General features: G+C 41.6%; 1 protein-coding gene across 1 annotated transcript in view; it reads left to right on the plus strand.

Moving 5' to 3' along the window:
- Positions 1 to 19,569, plus strand: part of GRIN2A (glutamate ionotropic receptor NMDA type subunit 2A) — a 281,508-nt gene that overhangs the window by 158,282 nt on the left and 103,657 nt on the right. The window contains exon 4 of the mRNA XM_032794000.2: positions 17,600 to 17,714. Coding sequence (XP_032649891.1) covers positions 17,600 to 17,714 — 115 coding nt within the window. The remainder of the gene's footprint in view (positions 1 to 17,599; positions 17,715 to 19,569) is intronic.

Consider the following 19,569-nt stretch of genomic DNA (forward strand, 5'->3'; position numbering starts at 1 on the left):
CCTGTTTGAAGCAGTCATGTCTACCTATAACATGAGCATAAGTTTTCCTGTATGGAGGACAATTCATTCTCTTCCAAACTTCAGAATATAATGGGAGTGGGGAGGATGCTATTTACCATCTATAGAAGACATGTCACAATAATAAGAAATTGCTTGACGTAGTTACTGTAATTAGTTATTTTTGTATTAAAAAACATTCTTCTGGAGTACTCAATTAATATTTACTGTATAATGCCAGAATCAATATATACAAATGCTTAGCACTTCCATAGTGCTTTGGAAACATTAACCCTCTTAGCACCATGGTGCAGCAAAGAAGTTGAATGTGCTTCGCTTTTCCCATCAGTAAAATGGAGGTTACCCATTTAACTTCCTTGCCTAAGGCTACACAGCAAATCAGTGGCTGAGCTGGGATTAGCACTCAGGGCTTTCAGGATGCAGCTCATGCTGCCTTGTTCTATTTTAAACTAAAAATTAAATGAAGCCAATATTAAAGAACAGATTTAAACAAGGAGTATTGATGAACATTCTTGGGGGAAAGGCTAAAATTATTGTAAATAGTCGAAGGGCTTAAGGGCCCCTAACTCATGCCTTACTGCTCTGTATTGAATGTCTCACCAGAACAGTGAATTACGCACACGATACAGCTTGCAAAAGCTGAAGCTGAGAACTCAGTGGAGAGTACTTTATCTTGAAAAAAAACCCTACAGGAGGGATTATCTGATGCTAAATGAAGAAAAGCTCAGGAAAGAAGCAAGAAGAAAAGAGGCTTTTAGACCCTCACTTTTATCATCACTGTCAAATTCAGCTTGAAACCTAGCACTGTATTCTAAACCCCATCTTCATTATACCTACTTTGTTCTTAAATGAAGACAGGTATCATTTTACACACTACTTTTCACATCTAGATGATGACTTTAAGCTCTGGATTTTTTAAAAAGAAAATCTGTTTTGAAGTGAAATCTATTACAAAGCAAAAACTCTCAATTTTTCACCCCTTGACTCCTGCGGACAATGCGCTGGCTGAAGGCATTTTATCTCTCTTGAGCACACACAGTCTGTCTCCCCCATTCACTGCAACTCTAAGGCCTGGTCTACATTACCACTACGCGTTTAAACCAAATTTAGCAGCGTTAAACCGATTTAACCCTACACCCGTCCACACAACAAAGCCCTTTATATCGATATAAAGGGCTCTTTAAACTGATTTCTGTACTCCTCCCCAATGAGGGGAGTAGCGCTGAAATCGTATTGCCATGTCAGATTAGGGTTAGTGTGGCCACAAATCGACGGTATTGGTTGCTGGGCGGTATCCCACAGTGTACCATTGTGACCGCTCTGGAAAGCAATCTGAACTTGGATGCACTGGCCAGGTAGACAGGAAAAGCCCCACGGACTTTTGAATTTAATTTCTTGTTTGCCCAGCGTGGAGTTCTGATCAACATGGGTGGCCATGCAGTCCCAAATCCAAAAAGAGCTCCAGCATGGACTGTACGGGAGATGCTGGATCTGATCGCTGTATGGGGAGGCAAATCTATTCTATCAGAGCTCCATTACAGAAGATGAAATGACAAAGCATTTGAAAAAATCTCCAGGCTGTGATAGACAGAGGCCACAGCACAGTGCTGTGTGACAAGGTAACGGAAAAGCCAAAGAATCAAATGGCACGCTCATGAGGGAAGGGAGGGATACTAAGGACTCCACTACCACAGTTCACGGCAGTCTTCTGAAAAGCCATTGCATTCTTGGCTGAGCTCCCCAATGGCCTGAAGGGTCAAAAACATTTTCCAAGGTATTTCAGGGTAATATGTCATCAATTTACACCTCCCCCCACTTGAAGGAAAGTGGAAAAAATCGTTTCTCGCTTTTTTCAATGTCCCCTATGTCTACTGCAATCTGCTGGTAGACGGGGGTGCTGCAGTGCTGAACACCAGCATTCCCTTCCTAGTGGCGACGGTACAATATGACTGCTTCCATTGTCTCATCAGCCCGTGAGTGCTCCTTGGCTGGCCTCGGTGGTCGGGCTGGGGGCGCCTGGGTAAAAAAAATGGAATGACTTTCCGATCATCCCAGGCAAATGGGTACAGAACGACTGCTAACCCTGTCCCTCATAAGCAGCTGGAGGCTGAGCTCTTTCAGCACCCCCCTTTCATGTGTAAAGAAAAGATTCTGTAGCTGCTGGACTATCAAGCAGCGGGAGGCGCGCTACTCTTCCCCCTCCCCTTTTAATGTCCTGTCTGGACTATGTGTAGCAGCTGAGGCTCCTCACCCCTCATTTAATCTCACTAAAAAGTCAGTGTTTCTTATTCCTGCATTCTTTATTACTTCATCACACAAATGGGGGGACACTGCCACAATAGCCCAGGAGGGTTGGGAGAGGAGGAAGCAATGGGTACAGTTGTTGCAGGGGCACCCCCTAGAATGGCATGCAGCTCATCATTTCTGCGTGATCTCTGGGGCTCTGACACAGAGCAGCTGTGCACTCTGGTTCTCTAGTACACTTGCCCCATATTCTAGGCAGGACTGACTTTATTTTTAGACAAAACATAAAGGAGGGAATGACCCGGGGAGTCATTCCCATTTTTGTCCATGCGCCCCTGGCCGACCTCAGCGAGGTCAGCCAGGAGCACCCATGACAGCAGCAGACGGTACAAAACGACTGATAACCATCATCTCATCGCCAATCTGTTTTACGAAACCGGTTTATGTAAAATCGGAATAATCCCGTAGTGCAGACATACCCTAAGATGCTGTTGTTGGCTTTTTCAGACACAGGAAAAATGCTGGTTTGCTTGAATTTATCAGGATAAGCTGATCCATTTTTAATATATGTGGGAAGAAATTGGCTTTCCCCTAAAGTACCTCACCATATAGAAAAGATTTAAAGGAAAATTCAGAATGACTAGTTTAAACATACGTATTTTTCAAGTTCATATATAGCTTCAGGTCTAGAGGTTTACCTTGAGTAGCATTAAATTTAGGAGCATAGGTAACAATCTGCAGTTGAGAAAAACAGAATGGCCGATCTGTTGGCATGCTCCCTCCTCACTTGCATTACACTCATAATCTCCAAGATATACCATTGCACACAATATGGTCACCAATATAACAATGCAGTGTGTTAACACGATGTCTGAACAAAAACTCCCTTTCCCAAAAAACCCTGCTGATCACCATAAGAAATTGTGCCCTCACATGAAATAGAAAAAGTGTGAGTATGTTTTTTTTATATACATGTCATTGGAGTGTTTCTAATAGGGTAAAAATGTATAAAATTTTGGAACAATAATCAGGGACAATTTTTTTTTCAAAATATTACCCATTTTTCAACCAGCTCTGATGTGTACCTTGATGAGCATGGCATAATTGCTGTTCTTTGCCCTCACTCTTGAATAGCAAAGAGGTTTGGAGGTGCATCTATAGATACACTACTAAGTGTGGGTGAAATGCACGGAACTACTTACAGCTACAGTGACTACATGGTTATGCTGGGTAGGTAGTGAATCTCCCTCTGATCCCAATCTGTGGCCAAACTGTGGGTCTGGAGCAGTGTGCACAGCCTCTGTTTACTCCTTGCACAATATAAATGCAGATTATATGCCCTGCCCCTGTCCTCTCCTCACGCCCCATCACTGGCTTGTGGGAGGGCTGGTGCAAAGCCTAGTACAAGTGGTCATTCTTGTATTCTACTTCATCCAGCTTCAATACAGAACTAAGGCGGTGCGGAGGGAATTGTTCTGGAGAAAAGCAGTGCTTAGGAATACAGTACTCGATCCTACAAACCCTGAGAGAGATGAGGCACGTGAGGTAATATCTTTTAGTAGGCCAGCTTCTGTTGGTGAGAAAGACAAGCCTTCGAGCCACACAAAGCTCTTCCTCAAACCCTGGTCATACAAGTAGCCCTTATTCCTGTAAGTAGTCCAGTTGAAGTCAATAGTAACATTAGGCACTGTAGCAGGGTGATCCCCTGCTCCTGCCCTGAAGGACTTAAAACAGCCCAGGAGAGGGCTGTGGCTGGGGCAAGAAGCTTCGGCTGATTGGGGAAAGTAGGCTCAGGTGTGGCCATGCCCCAATCAGGCCCAGCTGGTCCCTATAAAGAGGCTGGGAGCCAGAAGCCCAGGAAGTCTCCCTCTGACTGTAGAGGGAGAAGGGCCTGGCTGCAGGGAGCTAGAGACAGGGTACCTGAGCAGAGCAGGGCTGGGGGGAAAGGCAGAGGAGCTGGGGAGCTCCAGCCTGGAAAGACCCAGGCTGCGACCTAACATAAGGCCAACAGGTACTGAGGGCTGCAGAGGGCAGCCCAGGGGTAGGCCAAGGCAGCAGGTCCAAACTCAACCTTGCCAGCGATGAGTAGGCTGATACTGCAGTCTGCCCCAGCGCGTAGGGCTAGATGATGACTGGCAATAGCCTGATACTGAGCAAGGTGGGGATAGAGGCTGGGGGTTCCCTGGGTAGGGGAGACCCTATGACTGAGGGGTTACTGCCAGGGGGCAGCGCCCCATATAAAAGGGCACCGGGTCCAGGGAGGGACAAGGACCAGAGGACAGGTGGATCACTGGCCTGCAGAGGGCGCTCCAGAGCTGGAAGAGCTAATTCCCGGAAGTCACCAGCAGGAGGTGCCGCAGGGTTGAGTCTGCTCCTCTGCAGGCACATTCATGGTGAAGTGACACCATTCTGAATGAACTTCGAGGCCTTATTCAGTAAACAAACCAACAAAACACTGACAAATATCTGTCTATTTTCCTGCTTTGAATAATTTAGTTTGTACAGTGTGGCTTACAAAGACAAACCAACCTAACAACTTATTTGGAAATGTAAAATTAAGTGGAACTTAGTCTTCAGTAGAATCCTCTCTCCACCTTCATTCCCTGATTTCACTTTGATGAATCGATTTTGCCAACCTGCATCCTTTCTGTGAAAGCAATGCATTCCTTATGTGGGAAGGGCTTTTTATATAACAAGCCCTGTTATTAATTCATTTGGTTCAGTACTTTGATTCCAGCTTCCAGCAATGCCAGATTAGTTCCTTTTTTTTCTGTTTGAATTTGAGTCAATCCTAATTTTACATGGACACAATGGTTTGATGAATAATCTAACAAATCTGTGTAACCTTGTATGCGGCAACAGATCTCTTGACAGCCAGTTTACTGAGGATTTGCTTATTTCATTAAGTTCTGTCAAAAATTGGGATAAATAAACATAACACAATTTATTACATGATTGAGAATGTTTCATTACTTAATGGATTATCTGGAGCAAAATATTTTGCCACTAGTAGCACACTTGCTGTGCAGTCCTAAATCAATATGGAAAGATAAAAGCATATTTGGGTATACTTTTATTTTCAGTCAATACAAGAAATAATTCACTCCTTTTTCTCCTGATAAATCCTAGAATTTCTTGCTAATGCTTCTTACTTCATTTCTGAGGTTCCCTCAACAGTTGAATTGGGCCCATTTCATTTCCATTGATTATACCAGGAATTAATTTTACCCTCTGTGTTTGGTACCAGACTATAGTTTAAGATTCAGTAATTGCAATGTATATTTACCATTACATAGATGGACAGCATACTTGATAGCTTCTGTCTAGTATCTTATTTTTTGGCAAGTCCAATGCCTGAACAAGTTGCCATTTTTGATGGCTATAATTAGTCCTTTGGAATGACAGTTGCTTATGTAAATTCTTTCCTATCACCTATGATATACTGTCCAATTACTTTTATAAGGCAACATTCATCACCATGTCTTATAATGGATTTTTTAAAAAAGGAATCCACACGGCAAGTGGAACTACTATTCTTCTGCAGTGATGGTTCATTAATTAAAAGCACTTTTGAGGATGTGAGCCTTAAGGTGTGACTGAAGATAATCAAATCTGGTCTCTGGCAGATCTTCAGAAAGTGCTAGTTGTATAGATGAGAACCCTCAAATGAGTGCCAGGCTGCTGGTCCTACCAACTTAATGTTAAACAACCCACTTCCAGGGTACCCTAGGTGATCTGAAAGAAATTATATCTAAACTGAACAAATACCTGAGAAATACACTGCAGTGAACCATTCCCTGATGGCAGGGGATGGATTAGATGATCAAATAGTTCTTAACTTTCTCTAGTTTGTTTTTGCATGGATAATGGCTCCTTATTGGCAACCATGGCATAGTAATTAACCAATCTGATTGTGTGGCAAGTGTAGCTCACTACTGAAGAGCCTATTTTAAACAATGCAGGCTATATTAGCATCTTTGATTAATGCACAAACTCTAGTTGCCCCCAATGCTTTCTGAAGAGTGGTGTTAATCAGCTGGAACTCTTCTCATATTCCACCAGCCCAACAGGAGTTGCATGTGACAACACTCATCCAGCTAAGAGCCCACTGGATAGTGACATATCATGGGTGCTGGCCGACTACTAGAAGTAATGTGTTTTTATAATTACTCAAAATGTAAACAACACTTTTCTGTGCCAAATTAGGCCAATGTAGATAACAGAGAGTATGAAAGAGTCACAACAAAAGGTTCTTTAGGAATTTAAAAGTAGGCCCATTTTATGGAGGAATTGCCACTTTTTGCAACTTAACTATGTGCCTCTTTTCCCCAGAATTTGGCACAAATGCACTTGAAGCTGGCATTGAAATGCAACATTTAAAAATTGGCACATTCTTGCTTTTTAGAATGTAAAAAAGGATATTTGATCAGATTTCACAGAAAAGCTTTGTTTGGAGATGAAAGGTTACCTCAAATGGCAAAAGAATTAATGTAAAAAATTCACTATTTTTTGCAAAGCATGAATTATGAATAATAATGCTGGCTAACTACACCTATTGCATTTCCAAATTTGGTGACTGTTGGTAGCAGCAAATATTTCCATGACCAATGATGGCACACTAGATGGGGAGAGCTCTGAGTTACTATAGAAAATTCATTCCTAGGTATCTGGCTGCTGGGTCTTGCCCACATGCTCAGGGTTTAACTGATTTGGGGTTGGGAAGGAATTTTGCATGAGTCAGATTGGCAGAGACTCTGGGGTTTTTTCACCTTCCTCGGCAGCATGGGGTATAAGTCATTTGCAGGTTTAAAGTAGTGTAAAAGGTGGATTCTCTGTAACTTGAAGTCTTTAAATCATGATTTGAGGACTTCAGTAACTCAGCCAGAGGTTGGGGTCTATTACAGGAGTGGATGGGTGAGGTTCTGTGGCCTGCAATGTGCAGGAGGTTAGACTAGATGATCACGATGGTTCCTTTTTGGCCTTAAAGTCCGAGTCTGGGTTATGCTGCACTATTGCTAGCTTGTAATGACCAAAATTGCTGGCTAGAATGCTGAACCATACTTTTCAAGTTTTATCCAGTTCCTCTCAGCCTTTTTATCCTGTCCTATGCTCTGCTGCTGATTTCGTACAATCCTGGGTTACATGACTTCTCCAGAGTTGATGCAACTTACACTTTAAGGAGCAGCTGGCAGGAGGCGTAGATAGTTGGCATGCCACTCCTTTTTCACAGCCACTGAGCACATTGTTCCCAAAATGGATTCATCCTGTGCTGGCCCCAGGCCTGGAATTCTACAACTCCCTCAGAACCAGGATATCACAGACAAGATGTATCCAGGGGAACACTTCCTGTTTACCACTTGGAAGAATTTCAAATTAGAAAGAAAAGAGAGAGGTCCGTATTGTAAGACCTTAAAAATAAAAAAAAATCAAAAGTATACAGTTGTGTGTAGTTAAGAGCTACACTCTAAAAATGCATCAGATCTTAAAACAGATTAAGTTAAATACAAAAGGGAAGAGTGATTAAAAGTAAACGAGTCAGGTCATTGGAGTTTTTCATGATATCCTGTGCAGTCTATATAGTATGCAATATACAGTTCCCTGAGTTTCATTAGCTTACTTTTTAATTGCTTCTTTAATTGCTTATCTCTGATAATATATATTTCTGGTGTACCTGTTGATAAGTTTTTCCAGAATTACAAAAGTCTCACATAAAACCATGTTAAGGAAGCTCAATAATTCATGGATTCAGCGAAATGAAGAAACAAAGATAGAAAGTGGGAGTGGATCCAAGTTTTATAAGCTTCAGTACTGGGTGAATGCCAAAACAGGCTGTCTTCCTTGATTATTAAAGTGGCTGATTCATATTAGTTGGAGGAAACTGAAATATTGGCAGACATCATGTTTCCTGCAAGATGTGATCATCTTTGAAATCTAGAAATTCCTTCTTTTCCAAGAAAAAAGATTTTGATGCAATCCATATTTTTTTGAGCCTCCACCCTTTCTCGCTTTCTGTGCATTGCCTGCAGTTGTTTTGGAATTGCAATGCTAGCTAGTGAGGGAGACTGCAGATAAAAAATGATGGTCCCAGATGATGGCACCTGAGACAATTATTGAGTTTATCAATTTGTTGGTGGAAAGATGAGGCCAGGAAGTTAGTGGCTGAAGTTCAGGTAGCAAGGGATCCCAAGGACTCATCATCTCTTTGAACATGTATTCTATTTCCTAATCATCATTGAATTCTGTTAGTGCTCACATTTAGTTTAGCAATGATATATCTTGTTTTAGTAATAACTTTCACTCCTTGCCTGCTAAACTAGTTCTTCCCAGACCAATGATTTATTTTGGAGTTAGATGTTACATGAGTTTCAGAATTCCTATTCATATTATGCTCTGAGTATTATTCTGAGATTCAGTTTTCTTCTTGAGCCATGTGGGATCAGTGCTACTCTTTAAAACAACTCAGGCTGTTAAAATTAATGTTGGCAAGAAGGCAACAGGAATTTCCAAATGTCAGTTTTAGGGCAACTGGAAACCAAACAGAACTGCAAATTGTTGAATTAGACTGTAACCATCTTCCTCACTGTGACCTGTCATTCATCGCTCATACTCACATTTCATTATAAGGCAGAACTGGAATTACATTATGGTTCTTGTCATGGATTCATGGCCCCTGTGTATTCTTTTGGTGAGGATGAGAAGCCTAATCTGTCATTAACTCAACTGGCCGCTAGATGTCCATATTGCTTTTCCGAACTACAGCTGAAAGCAAATTTCTCTTGTAATCACAATAAGAAGACTTTTAAAGACAGAAGTTTTGAAATTCATAGTTTGAGGCTAGCAGGCACCATTTCCACAAGGCTCACTGTCGAGAGAGATGAGATGCTTTTACCTTTCTCGGGAATGAAGTACGCTATTGTCTCAGCTATTCCAATCCCGAAAGCAAAAATCATACCTTAGTCTCCTAAACTTATTTATTAAAGGCATTATATGGTATCCCTTCCAGCGGCATCTGGACATACATTTACTTAAAAATGTATATTATGTCACAAATATTGGAAGACCCAATGCAGTTACATACCAAGTAACAGGAATGGGCTCAATCAAAAATTAATGGCAAAACTCCTACTAACGTCAATAGAACCAAGATCCAGCTCATAGATACTTTTAATGGCTGCCTAATTAAAAGACTGAGGACTTGTCTTCATGGTACAGTAATGCACACCAGTGAGGTGTGAATTCTATAGCACACAAATGTGTTGTGCACTAACTGGCCTGTGTAGACCCTGCTGGTGCACACTGAAAGTTCCCTAGTGCATGTTTACACAAAAGTTCAGTTCATAAAGAGTGACCTTATATAACTGAAAATTTAGGGTAAATGGAAAGCAGATTGTGACTCGGGCTAATAGTTCACCTCTTGTGAAAAGTGTGATAGGGTCCATAGCAATCTCTCAGACATTCATGACCTTGAATTTCATCTGAAAGATGGCACATCCTGGAGCAGAGTGACCTTTAACACAATGTGGGGAATCGGATGTGATTCTGTGACACTTGACAGAAGAGCACCAACTATTGAACCAACCCTTCCTGCAACACTTTGCTTTTGTTGGTCTCTCATCCAGGCACTGACCAGTCACCACATCGGGGTTTGGATAGCATTACAGTCCAAGGTAGCCTGGCCTGCAGATTGCAATAGCTCAGTCTCTTACCAGCATCTGTGCTCTCAGAAGCAGTAAAAATGGCTATTGCTCACCTCTTTTTCTGACCCTGACACAGTGGAAGCAGTTTGTTCTCAGTATGTCTGCACAATGGCGGCCCCTCTCACCCCCCCGCCCCCCCCCCCACAAAAATAAAAGGTCTCAGAGCCTGCATCAGCTGACTTAGGCTTGTGCTATGGGGCTAACAATTGCAGTGTAAATGCTCCTGCTCAGACTGGAGCCTGAGATCTGAATCCTGGCAAGGTGACGGGGGAAGGACACTGAAGCCAGTGAGGGATGCTGAAACTATCAACCTGAAAAGTAGGTAGGTTGTAGTGTGTCTGTTTCTGCACTAACTTGAATTTAGTCTAGTGCCCTGTCTCCTGTTGTCTGACTGTAAAGAGCTAAAACATTTTTTCTATAAATCACTTTCCTGGGCTGGTGCTCTTCAAACATTCCTCATAAGTGACACCCAACAGGTTTATTTTTATTCTATTCCCTTTTGAAGTGCTTCTCCCAATGCTTTGGGTATAACGTTTGGCCAGTTGGGGATGAAATATTAAAAAGATTGAAAAACTGAAGTGTCAGAAACCATCTCTTTTACCAGTGAGGTGAGTTCCACCTTGAAAGAACATCACATTGAGTAACAGATCAACCTATTGTGCAGTAATCAACTCAGAGCTTTCCTGAGAAACCAGTTCTGACACTTTCTTCAGGAACAAAGCAGTGGGAACCCCATTGCTCAGACTGTGTGTCTTCTGTGGGTAAATACATGACTTCAGTCTCCAGGGGTGTGAATTTGGGATCTTTCACAAACGCTAATTTCACTTAAATGTGATAAGAAATGGTCAAATCTAGCCAAGATGGATGGATCCATTGTTAGTGCCTCCCTTAGGCAAAGTGTATATCAGTGTCTATTCATTTATGATGGGATTTTCCAAAGTGTCTGAGTGACATAGGAGCAAAAGACTTATTTATTTTCAATGAGACCTGTGCTCCAGTATGACTCAAACACTTTGGGAAATCCCATCCTTGGCCTTGTCATGATTTTGACAGTCTGGCTTACTGTTTCCAGGTCTTTACCCTGAACTTCTTTGGCAACGTTGATGAGATGGCTGTGGTGAGGAATGTTTGGCAATGTCTGGAATCATCAAATCTTCTCATTCCATTTCAGTCTTATGTTCAGGTCTCCATATGCTTTAAATGCTTTAAAAATTGTGCTGGCCTTATTGTCTGACCTCCTTGAAATGGACAAAGATCAGTTCAAAGTTAACAGATACAGAAGAATCAGCCTGAAGTTTAATAAATTGTCTGTGGATTCTGGCATTGATAAATGGAGTCACCTATTTTATACTCTTTTTCCTTTGAGGGACCCCAGAGTGGTGTTGGGTGACTGCTCATCTGCCCTGAGAACTTTCTCTGTGCAGTTTCACTGGGTAATACTTTTGTCACCCCTGCTTAACACATATGTGAAGCTTCTGGAGGGGCTAAAGTGGTGGTTTAGGTTGTAGTATCCTCAGAATAATGATAACATATAGCTTAAATGTCTTTTGCGGAATCCTGATGTTGCAGCTTGTCTGCTTTCCTTTCCAGTTGTTTGGCCTACATAAGAACCTGGATGATACCAGGGTACCTAGTTTCAGTCCTAATAATGTTAAAGATTATGTAGAAGGAGGAAGCGTCAATAAACTTTGATGGGATGAGAATGATGCCTACCCCTGTTATAGAGGTATACCCAACTGTCCTCAAGGAGTTTCACAACATATGGCTATGTCTGAAGCCCCAGGTGACTCTTATCAATCAGCACAACCCACGATATGTACCATTTCCCACAGACCCCATTGGTCTGGGACAGTGAACTGCGGCCACTGGGAGCTGTGATTGGCTGAACCTGTAGATGCGGCAAGTAAACAAACCAGCCCAGCTCGCCAGGGTAAATGTGCCAAAGGTTGCTGATCTCTGCATCCAGGGCCAGTGCAACCATTTAGGCTACCTAGGTGGTCGCCTAGGGCACTGGCATTTGGGGGGCGCCATTTTCTTCGGCAGCGTCTGGGGCATCCAGATCTTTGGCTGCCCCGGTCGCCGCTGGCATTTAGGCGGAGGGAGCTGGGGCAGGGGAGCGCGGGGAGGGCCGCCTGCTGCAAGTAAGAGGGGGCGGCATGCAGAGGAGCTCCCCACCCCACCTCACCCCTGCTCTGCTTCCTCCCTGAGCACGCCATGGCCGCTTCACTTCTTCCACTTCCCAGGCTTGTGGCACCTAAGCTGACTGGTGCTGCAAGCCTGGGAGACGGGAGAAGTGAAGCAGCCACAGCATGCTCGGGGAGGAGGCGGGGCAGGGGTGAGCTGCTTCACTTCTCCCACCCCCTGCCGCAAGAAGGGCGCCTCAGGGCAGGTGGGGGAGCTGCCACGGAGGGGGACACCTCAGGGTGGACGGGAGGAGCTGCCGGAGGGGGGTTAGGGGAGGGGCGTGGGGTGGGGGAGAGCACAAGATAGAAGTTTCATCTAGGGCACGAAACATTCTTGCACTGGCCCTGCCTGCATCAGACAGATAGGATGAACTAAAGAGACTACAATCAAATAACCTAAGGGTATGTCTACACTGGAGCTGAAGGTATAATTTCAAGCTCAAGTAGATATACCTTTGCTAGCCCTGATCAAACTAGCGGGCTAAAAATAGTAGTCATGGTTGCATGAGTGCTGAAACCAGCAAGCACCCTAAATACATACCTAGGGTTCATACAGACTGATTTGTACTTCAGGACAGCTAGCCACTGCCCATGCAGCCACGGCTACAGTGCTATTTTTAGTGCATTAGCTCAACCAGGATATGTGTGTGCATGTGTGTGTGTCTGTGTGTGTTTATATATATATAAAATGGTGGAAATTACACTTTCAGCTCCAATGGAGACCTATCCTAATAGCATCAGTGAAAGATCCATCAGAAATTATATATCCTGGAGGATGACTGGGAAATAAGAGAATGAGTTCCCCATAGGAGGATTAGCTTTGTTACCTCCATTCTAAAATTTTAGAAAGACAGCACTTGTGCCAACAAAAGTAGCTAATAAAAGTTAGCTAACACAAGGTCAAGTCCTAGTGAAGGCTAGGCAGGTGGTAGCTTTCACAAGAGTTAGCAGGTGCTTAATCTGTTGTTGAAAGTACAATGTGACACTCCCCTAGGATACTCAGGGTCGTGAGGTATCTTGCCACTACCTACTCTTAGCGTGAAGCTGTCTTGTCTAGGTCTTCTGTGCTTCAGCTCCCTGAAACCAACAGCATCTTCCTTGCAAACACTGACTTCCAGCTCTCTGGAGACCTCGCTGTCTCCATGCAGGCTGGTGGCAAGTACACCCTTGAGTTCCTCTCAATATCCAGCCCTTGTCAATAGACAATCATAGTAATTACCAAGTACACTGTCCTTAAAGAGACAGTGTACGCACAGATTAACTAGAACAACTCAGGATCAGGTCTTTTATAACATAACACTGTAATCTTTTTACAGTGAAAACAAATATCTGTATTAAAAAAAGATTAAGATGCAAGAGATAGTGAGCAAGGAGAATAAGAATAGGATACATGTAAATCAAAAGGTATAACACACTTCTTAGAGTCTAAACTTAATTTTAACAGGCTTAATTCTTGTCTAAAGCAATTTCTCATCTAATGCAATCTCCCAGTGTAACTATCACACGTGGCCAGGATGCAGCATTCATAAATGCAAAAAGTGCTGTTCTTTTTGCTTCCTCGGTGAAGGATGAAGATGTGTCCTTTTGCCTTCCCCTTTTATGTTCCCCCAAAGCCATTGTTTTTGTCCCCAGGGTCAGTAACGCTCACAGTGTTTATTCTCTAGTGCCTGTTGCCTTCACATGTCCCTGTTTTTTATTAGCATTGAGTTCAAACAGGTGATGGGGTACTGTGAAGGGGTCTGCTCACCACAGCAGCCTCTCCTTTTGGCTATCACAGGGATTAGCTCTGCCAGTTGCTGCCCCCTCTCCTGGTGATGCCTCACCCGTTGTCTTCTCCAACTGCAGACCCACCTCAGTCCAAATACCGCAGCATCCTCTTCATGACTCAGGCTTCCAGCTGAGTCACCATCTGTATTTCCCCCTTGCAGAAGTGGGTACCTGGTCAAAGGCTTTCTGAAAGTCCGAGTACATTGTGTCAACTGGATCATCCTTATCCCCATGTTTGTGGACTTCCTCAAAGAATTCTAATAGATTGGGGAGACATGATTTCCCACTACAAAAGGCATGTTGATTCTTCCGGAGCGTATTGTGTTCATCTATGAGTCTCATATTTCTGTTTTTTACTATCGTTTTAACCAGTTTGCCTGGTATTAAAGTTAGGTTTACAGGCCTGTAATTTTCAGGATCACGCTAGAGTCTTTTCGAAAAATTGTCATTACATTAGCTATCTTCCCGTCATCTGGTACAGAAGCTGATTTAAGCAATAGGTTACATTAGGTTACAAGTAATTCTGCAACTTCATATTTGAGTTCCTGCAGAACTCTTGGGTGAATACCATTGGGTCCTGGTGAGTTATTACTGTTTAATTTGTCAATTTGTTCCAAAACCTCTGCTATTGATAACTCTACCTGAGACCGTTCCTCAGATTTGTCAGGTATGGGAATCTCCCTCAAATCCTCTTCAGTGAAGACTGTTTCAAAGAATTTATTGAGCTTTGCCACAACAGCCTAGTCTTCTTTGAATCCTCCTTTAGCACCTTGATTGTCCAGTGATCCCATTAATTATTTGGCAGGCATCCTGCTTCTGATACACTAAAATAAAAAATTACAGTTAGTTTGTTTCTTTCACTAGTTGCTCTTCAAATCCTTTTTTCATCTTCATATTTATATTTTTATGCTTGACTTTCCAGAGGTTATTCTCCTTTCTATTTTCCACACTAGGATTTGACTTCCAATTTTTAAAGGATGCCTTTTTGTGCCTCTCGGGATATATTTTCAGTACATACGCATAACTTTTTAGGTATAATCTCTGCATATATCTTACAATGATATTAATGACCAGTGTGTCACTAGATTTCATTTAATATGCGTGATAACATTCTTTATAGATAAATACTATGCCAGCAATGTGTAGTGAGTTTGTCAGACCTGTTAGGAGCTTTTAGTTCCCCTTTGTGCTGCTCAAATCCGGTTTATGTGGCTTACCCGAGCTGGACTAGGGATAAGGATCTGACCATACAGGAGAGGAAAAGTTATGACATATACTATTTCCATTATTGCAGAAAAGCCCTTCCTAATTCAGTAGTGAAATGAAGGCAGCAATTAGAAATAAAAAGCAATCTATAACAAATAGAGAAATGGATAACATCTGATTTATATTGACTGCTTTAAAATGCAGAGAACTGATAGAGGAAGCTAAGGATATGAGAGAAAAATCCATGTCTGCAAGGGCTAAGGACAATAAGGAGAAATTTAAGCACATTAGGAAAAAAGAAATCCTAACAATGGTTATAAGGCCCACTACTAGATGGAGTTGGTAAAATAGTTAATGATGATGCAGAAAAGGCAGAAGTGGTCAATAAATTACTCTCATAAATAATATGAGAATAATTAAGTATTTTCCAATCCATTAGTAGTTAAGGAAGATGTTAAAGAATCTCTACTAGTGATAAACACTTTTCAATCAACATGCCCAGATAACTTGCACCCAACAGTCCTAAAAGAGCTGGCCAAGGAGATCTCTGGACTGCTGATGTTCAACTTTAATAGATCTTGAATTAAGGGGAAAATTTCAAAAGACTGAAAGAGTGCTAATGTGCCAGTGTTCAAAAAGGGCAAGCAAGATGACACAGGTAACTATAGGCTAGTTAGTCTGACATCAATCCAGGCAAAACAGTGGAAAAGCTGATGTGGGAGTCAGTTGATTAAGAATTAATGAACAGGGATATAATTAATGCCAGTCAACAATGTTTAGCAGAAAATTGATCTTATGAAATAAACCTATTCTCACTCTTTGGTGAGACTGCAAGTTTGATTGATTAAGGTAACTTCATAGATGTAAAATACTTAAGACTTTTGTAAGGCATTTTGAAGTACTGCACAACTCTGATCAAGAAATTAATACTATGATATCAATAGAGCATATGTTAAATGGGTTAAGAATTGGCTAACTGACAGATGTCAAAAATAGTTCTCAGTGGGGAATAATCACTGAATAGGGGTGTTTCTAGTGGCTCATCACAGAGATTGGTACTAGGTTTGATGGTATTCAACATATTCATTAACAATCTAGAAGCAACTATAAAGTCACTGCTGATAAAATATATGGATGAAACCAAGACTGGTAAATTATGATGATGACAGGACAGTCATGCAGAGTTACTTGGATTGGTTGGGAACCTTGGCCCATTCAAACAAACACAGAGAAATGCAAATGGAATAGTTGAGAATGAAGGAGAGGGAGAGGAAATTGGAAAGAGAAAAATAGGAGATGGTGTAAGCTATAGAGGTCTGTTTGGGCCTAATTTTAAAGCTCTACCCAGACCCGACACTGACCTGGGAACAGCTGACTTTGAACCCAACTTGACAGTGTCAAATCCTTTCCAGACCCAATGCTCCTTCTAGAGCATGTGTCAGCACCACTTCTGCCTCATCCTTGGGTTTTTGCCTGGTGGGGACTTTCTGCTCCTAATACCCACAATCCATCTCTGGTTGCCTCCTGCCTGTGGGATAAGGGTGACAGTGGCTGCATGACCCACTCCTGCTGGCCACCTCACTGTGAAGTATCAGGACACTCACTCCGCAGCGCACACAGTGCAACAAGATGGCGGTGGTGAGCAGGAGCAGGGCACGAAGCCACTGTAGGAGGTGATGAGAGCCTACCCTATCGGAGGCCGTCGAATTCAGGTCAGGTTTCAAGGCCATAGTAAGGTATGTTATTAAGTTGCTTTAAAATATTTGTTAGCATGATATGACATTCCAATTGATCTGTATAACAGAAAGGTGGTAGCATTCGTCTATTGTATTCTTTTTATTGATGTAAATGGAGATAAAATGGGTGAGTCACATTTTTTGCATATTTCATTATAAGCTAATATAAAATATAATTAATGATAACATCAGTATTAATACAGTTGGAGCATATAGTTCCTCTTTGGTAATAGGTTTAATTAAACCACAATGAAGTTACAGCTAAGGATACAAAATATAGAAGCATGAGCAAATGTTAAATGTAGAATCAAATAAACAGTTTGTTTCTTGGCCTAAACAATATCTAATAACAAATCTGTATGAACTTATTTGAATTACGTTGAACTGGATGGTTTTCATCTACACTCCTCCTGTGTCTTAAGAGGTCACATCATATCCATAATGCATTTTATTGTTCTCCTACCTTCAACCAAATTATGATAAATTGATGGAAAGCAAATCCAGTAACAAGGTGGGAAATAACAATCTTCCTCTGCAGTGCAAGTCAAGTGTATCTTGTACTTTGCTTTCTCTTCCCTTCAAGGAATGCCCCAGAGACTCCAGCTGCAGACCTAGGATTTTCACAGTAGTGATGAGATTTAATGTGTGTGTATTTCATCAGGATTGTTCTGATGATTGAATTAGCTTGCTCATTAACTGTTGGCCAGCTCATTCATTTTTCACTGAACTTTTTTTTTCTTTCTGCTAGGTTTATGATGAATGTGTCTTGGGAAGGTAAAGATTTGTCCTTCACAGAAGATGGCTACCAGGCACACCCTAAGTTGGTGGTAATAGTGCTGAACAAGGACCGGAAGTGGGAGAAGGTGAGCATATGTCTGCGTGTTAATGTAGTGAAAGGCACAAAGAGTGAATTTCAGTGCAAAGACTCCCGTGAAACACTTCTGAATTCCTGGTTTGTTGATGTCAATACTCTGCTATTCTGATTGTAAATGTAGGCAACCCCTCAAAATAGATTGGGGACATAGTATGTGTTCAGTTTCAACAGAATGTATATATAAGGCTGTGTACGTGCAGCATATACTTTCATGTGTGCATGCCACTGTCTGAAGGTAGGAGAAGGATGATCATGTGGCTAAAACACAAAACTAGGTATCTGGGCTTATGGGTTCTACTCCTGGTTTTGTTCTGGAAATCTTGAGTGACCTTAAGTAGGTCACTTGTGCTTAGTTTTTCTTTCAGTAAAACAGAGATAGCAATACCTGCCTATTAGGGATGTTGAATCTTCATTCATTAGTGATTTGAAGTCATTGGATGTAAGGCTGTCTGTAAGTGCGCAGTATTTTCATGATAGGTATTAGATCTGGCTGTGGGATCACCATTCCATTTTGCAACAGCTTTGGAGGTTTTGAAATTTGTTTTTGTTTTGCACTGGAATAACAACAAAACCTCTCAAACATTTTTGCGAAATAGAATTGCCTCAAAACATTATTATTTTTGGATCAAAAAGGTCAGGTTTTCAATTCATGGATGTCTGTCTGCCTTATCAAAAGTGACTAGAGAAGCCACACAGGACCTCAGAAACCTTCCTGTCAAAAACTTGTCAAAATCAGCAAATCTCTGCAAAATATTTCCGCTTTGATGAAACAGCATATTTAAGACAAAAATATACTGTGTCTAAAATGTTCCAACCAGCTCTAATAATTGTGTTAGTACTACTGCATCCCGAAGGCACACCTGTTAACGCAGAACTAGTTGCTGACAGCCCACGTGGTGGCACGAGTGTGGCCGTTATGCCAGTTAATCCACCATCTGTGCAGTCTCCCTCATACAACCAATGAAATTTTTGCATGCAAAGTAAGGGGAGTGATCCAAATATACTTCAGATATCACAATGGTCTTGGACAGTTGGCATGGCATAGACACATGCCTTGCTGTGGTTTGGGTGTCATTTGCAAAGTCAAAATGGCTGAGAATTTAAAAACTAGACAGTAGCAGGCCACAAAACCCAGTGATGATTCAACTTGGTGATATTCTAAACAAAGAGAGCTCTCAACTATGCTTATAGCTGTTCCTATCATTTCATAGTGACTCAACAGCCATTTTAAGCTTCAGAATGACATGCAGAGTGACACTCCTGGAATCTTATCATATAGATAACATACATGGCAATTTAGAGGGTGTAAATATTTTTAAAGTGGAGTTTAATATTTAAAATGGCAATTTAGCATCCAGGACTAAATTTTTCTGTCATTTAACCATCATCTACTGCCATTAACATCAGAATTGGGTCCTTAATGTATAATAGTCTTGTTTGTTTTAGTTTCCTCCCCTTTTAAGATACTATTTCACAAACACTTTTTCAGTCAAGGCATCTTTATTTTCTTATGTCTTAACTGACTTTTAAAATGATATCCTATCAAATAAGCCCCAATGATACGTGGTTCCCAGCTTTCAAAACCTTAACAAATCTGAAATCACCTAATGTGATGATCTAAGAGTGGGCACTAACATTTTCTATGCTCAGTTCAGATAAGAAAATTTTATAGTCAGCTATGATAATCTGCTCTCTCTGTATGGGCAATATTACCATTGATATTGGTGACACAAGTCTATCGTTTTGTCATCACTAGGATTTCTGTATGCATTGGGAGAGCAGAATATTGGTCAAGGTATGCCATGTGGATCAAAGAATTTTTGGAGATTGCTCTGCAATTACTT

Source organism: Chelonoidis abingdonii, chromosome 9 (genome assembly GCF_003597395.2).
Source record: "Chelonoidis abingdonii isolate Lonesome George chromosome 9, CheloAbing_2.0, whole genome shotgun sequence".
NCBI lineage: Eukaryota > Metazoa > Chordata > Testudines > Testudinidae > Chelonoidis > Chelonoidis abingdonii.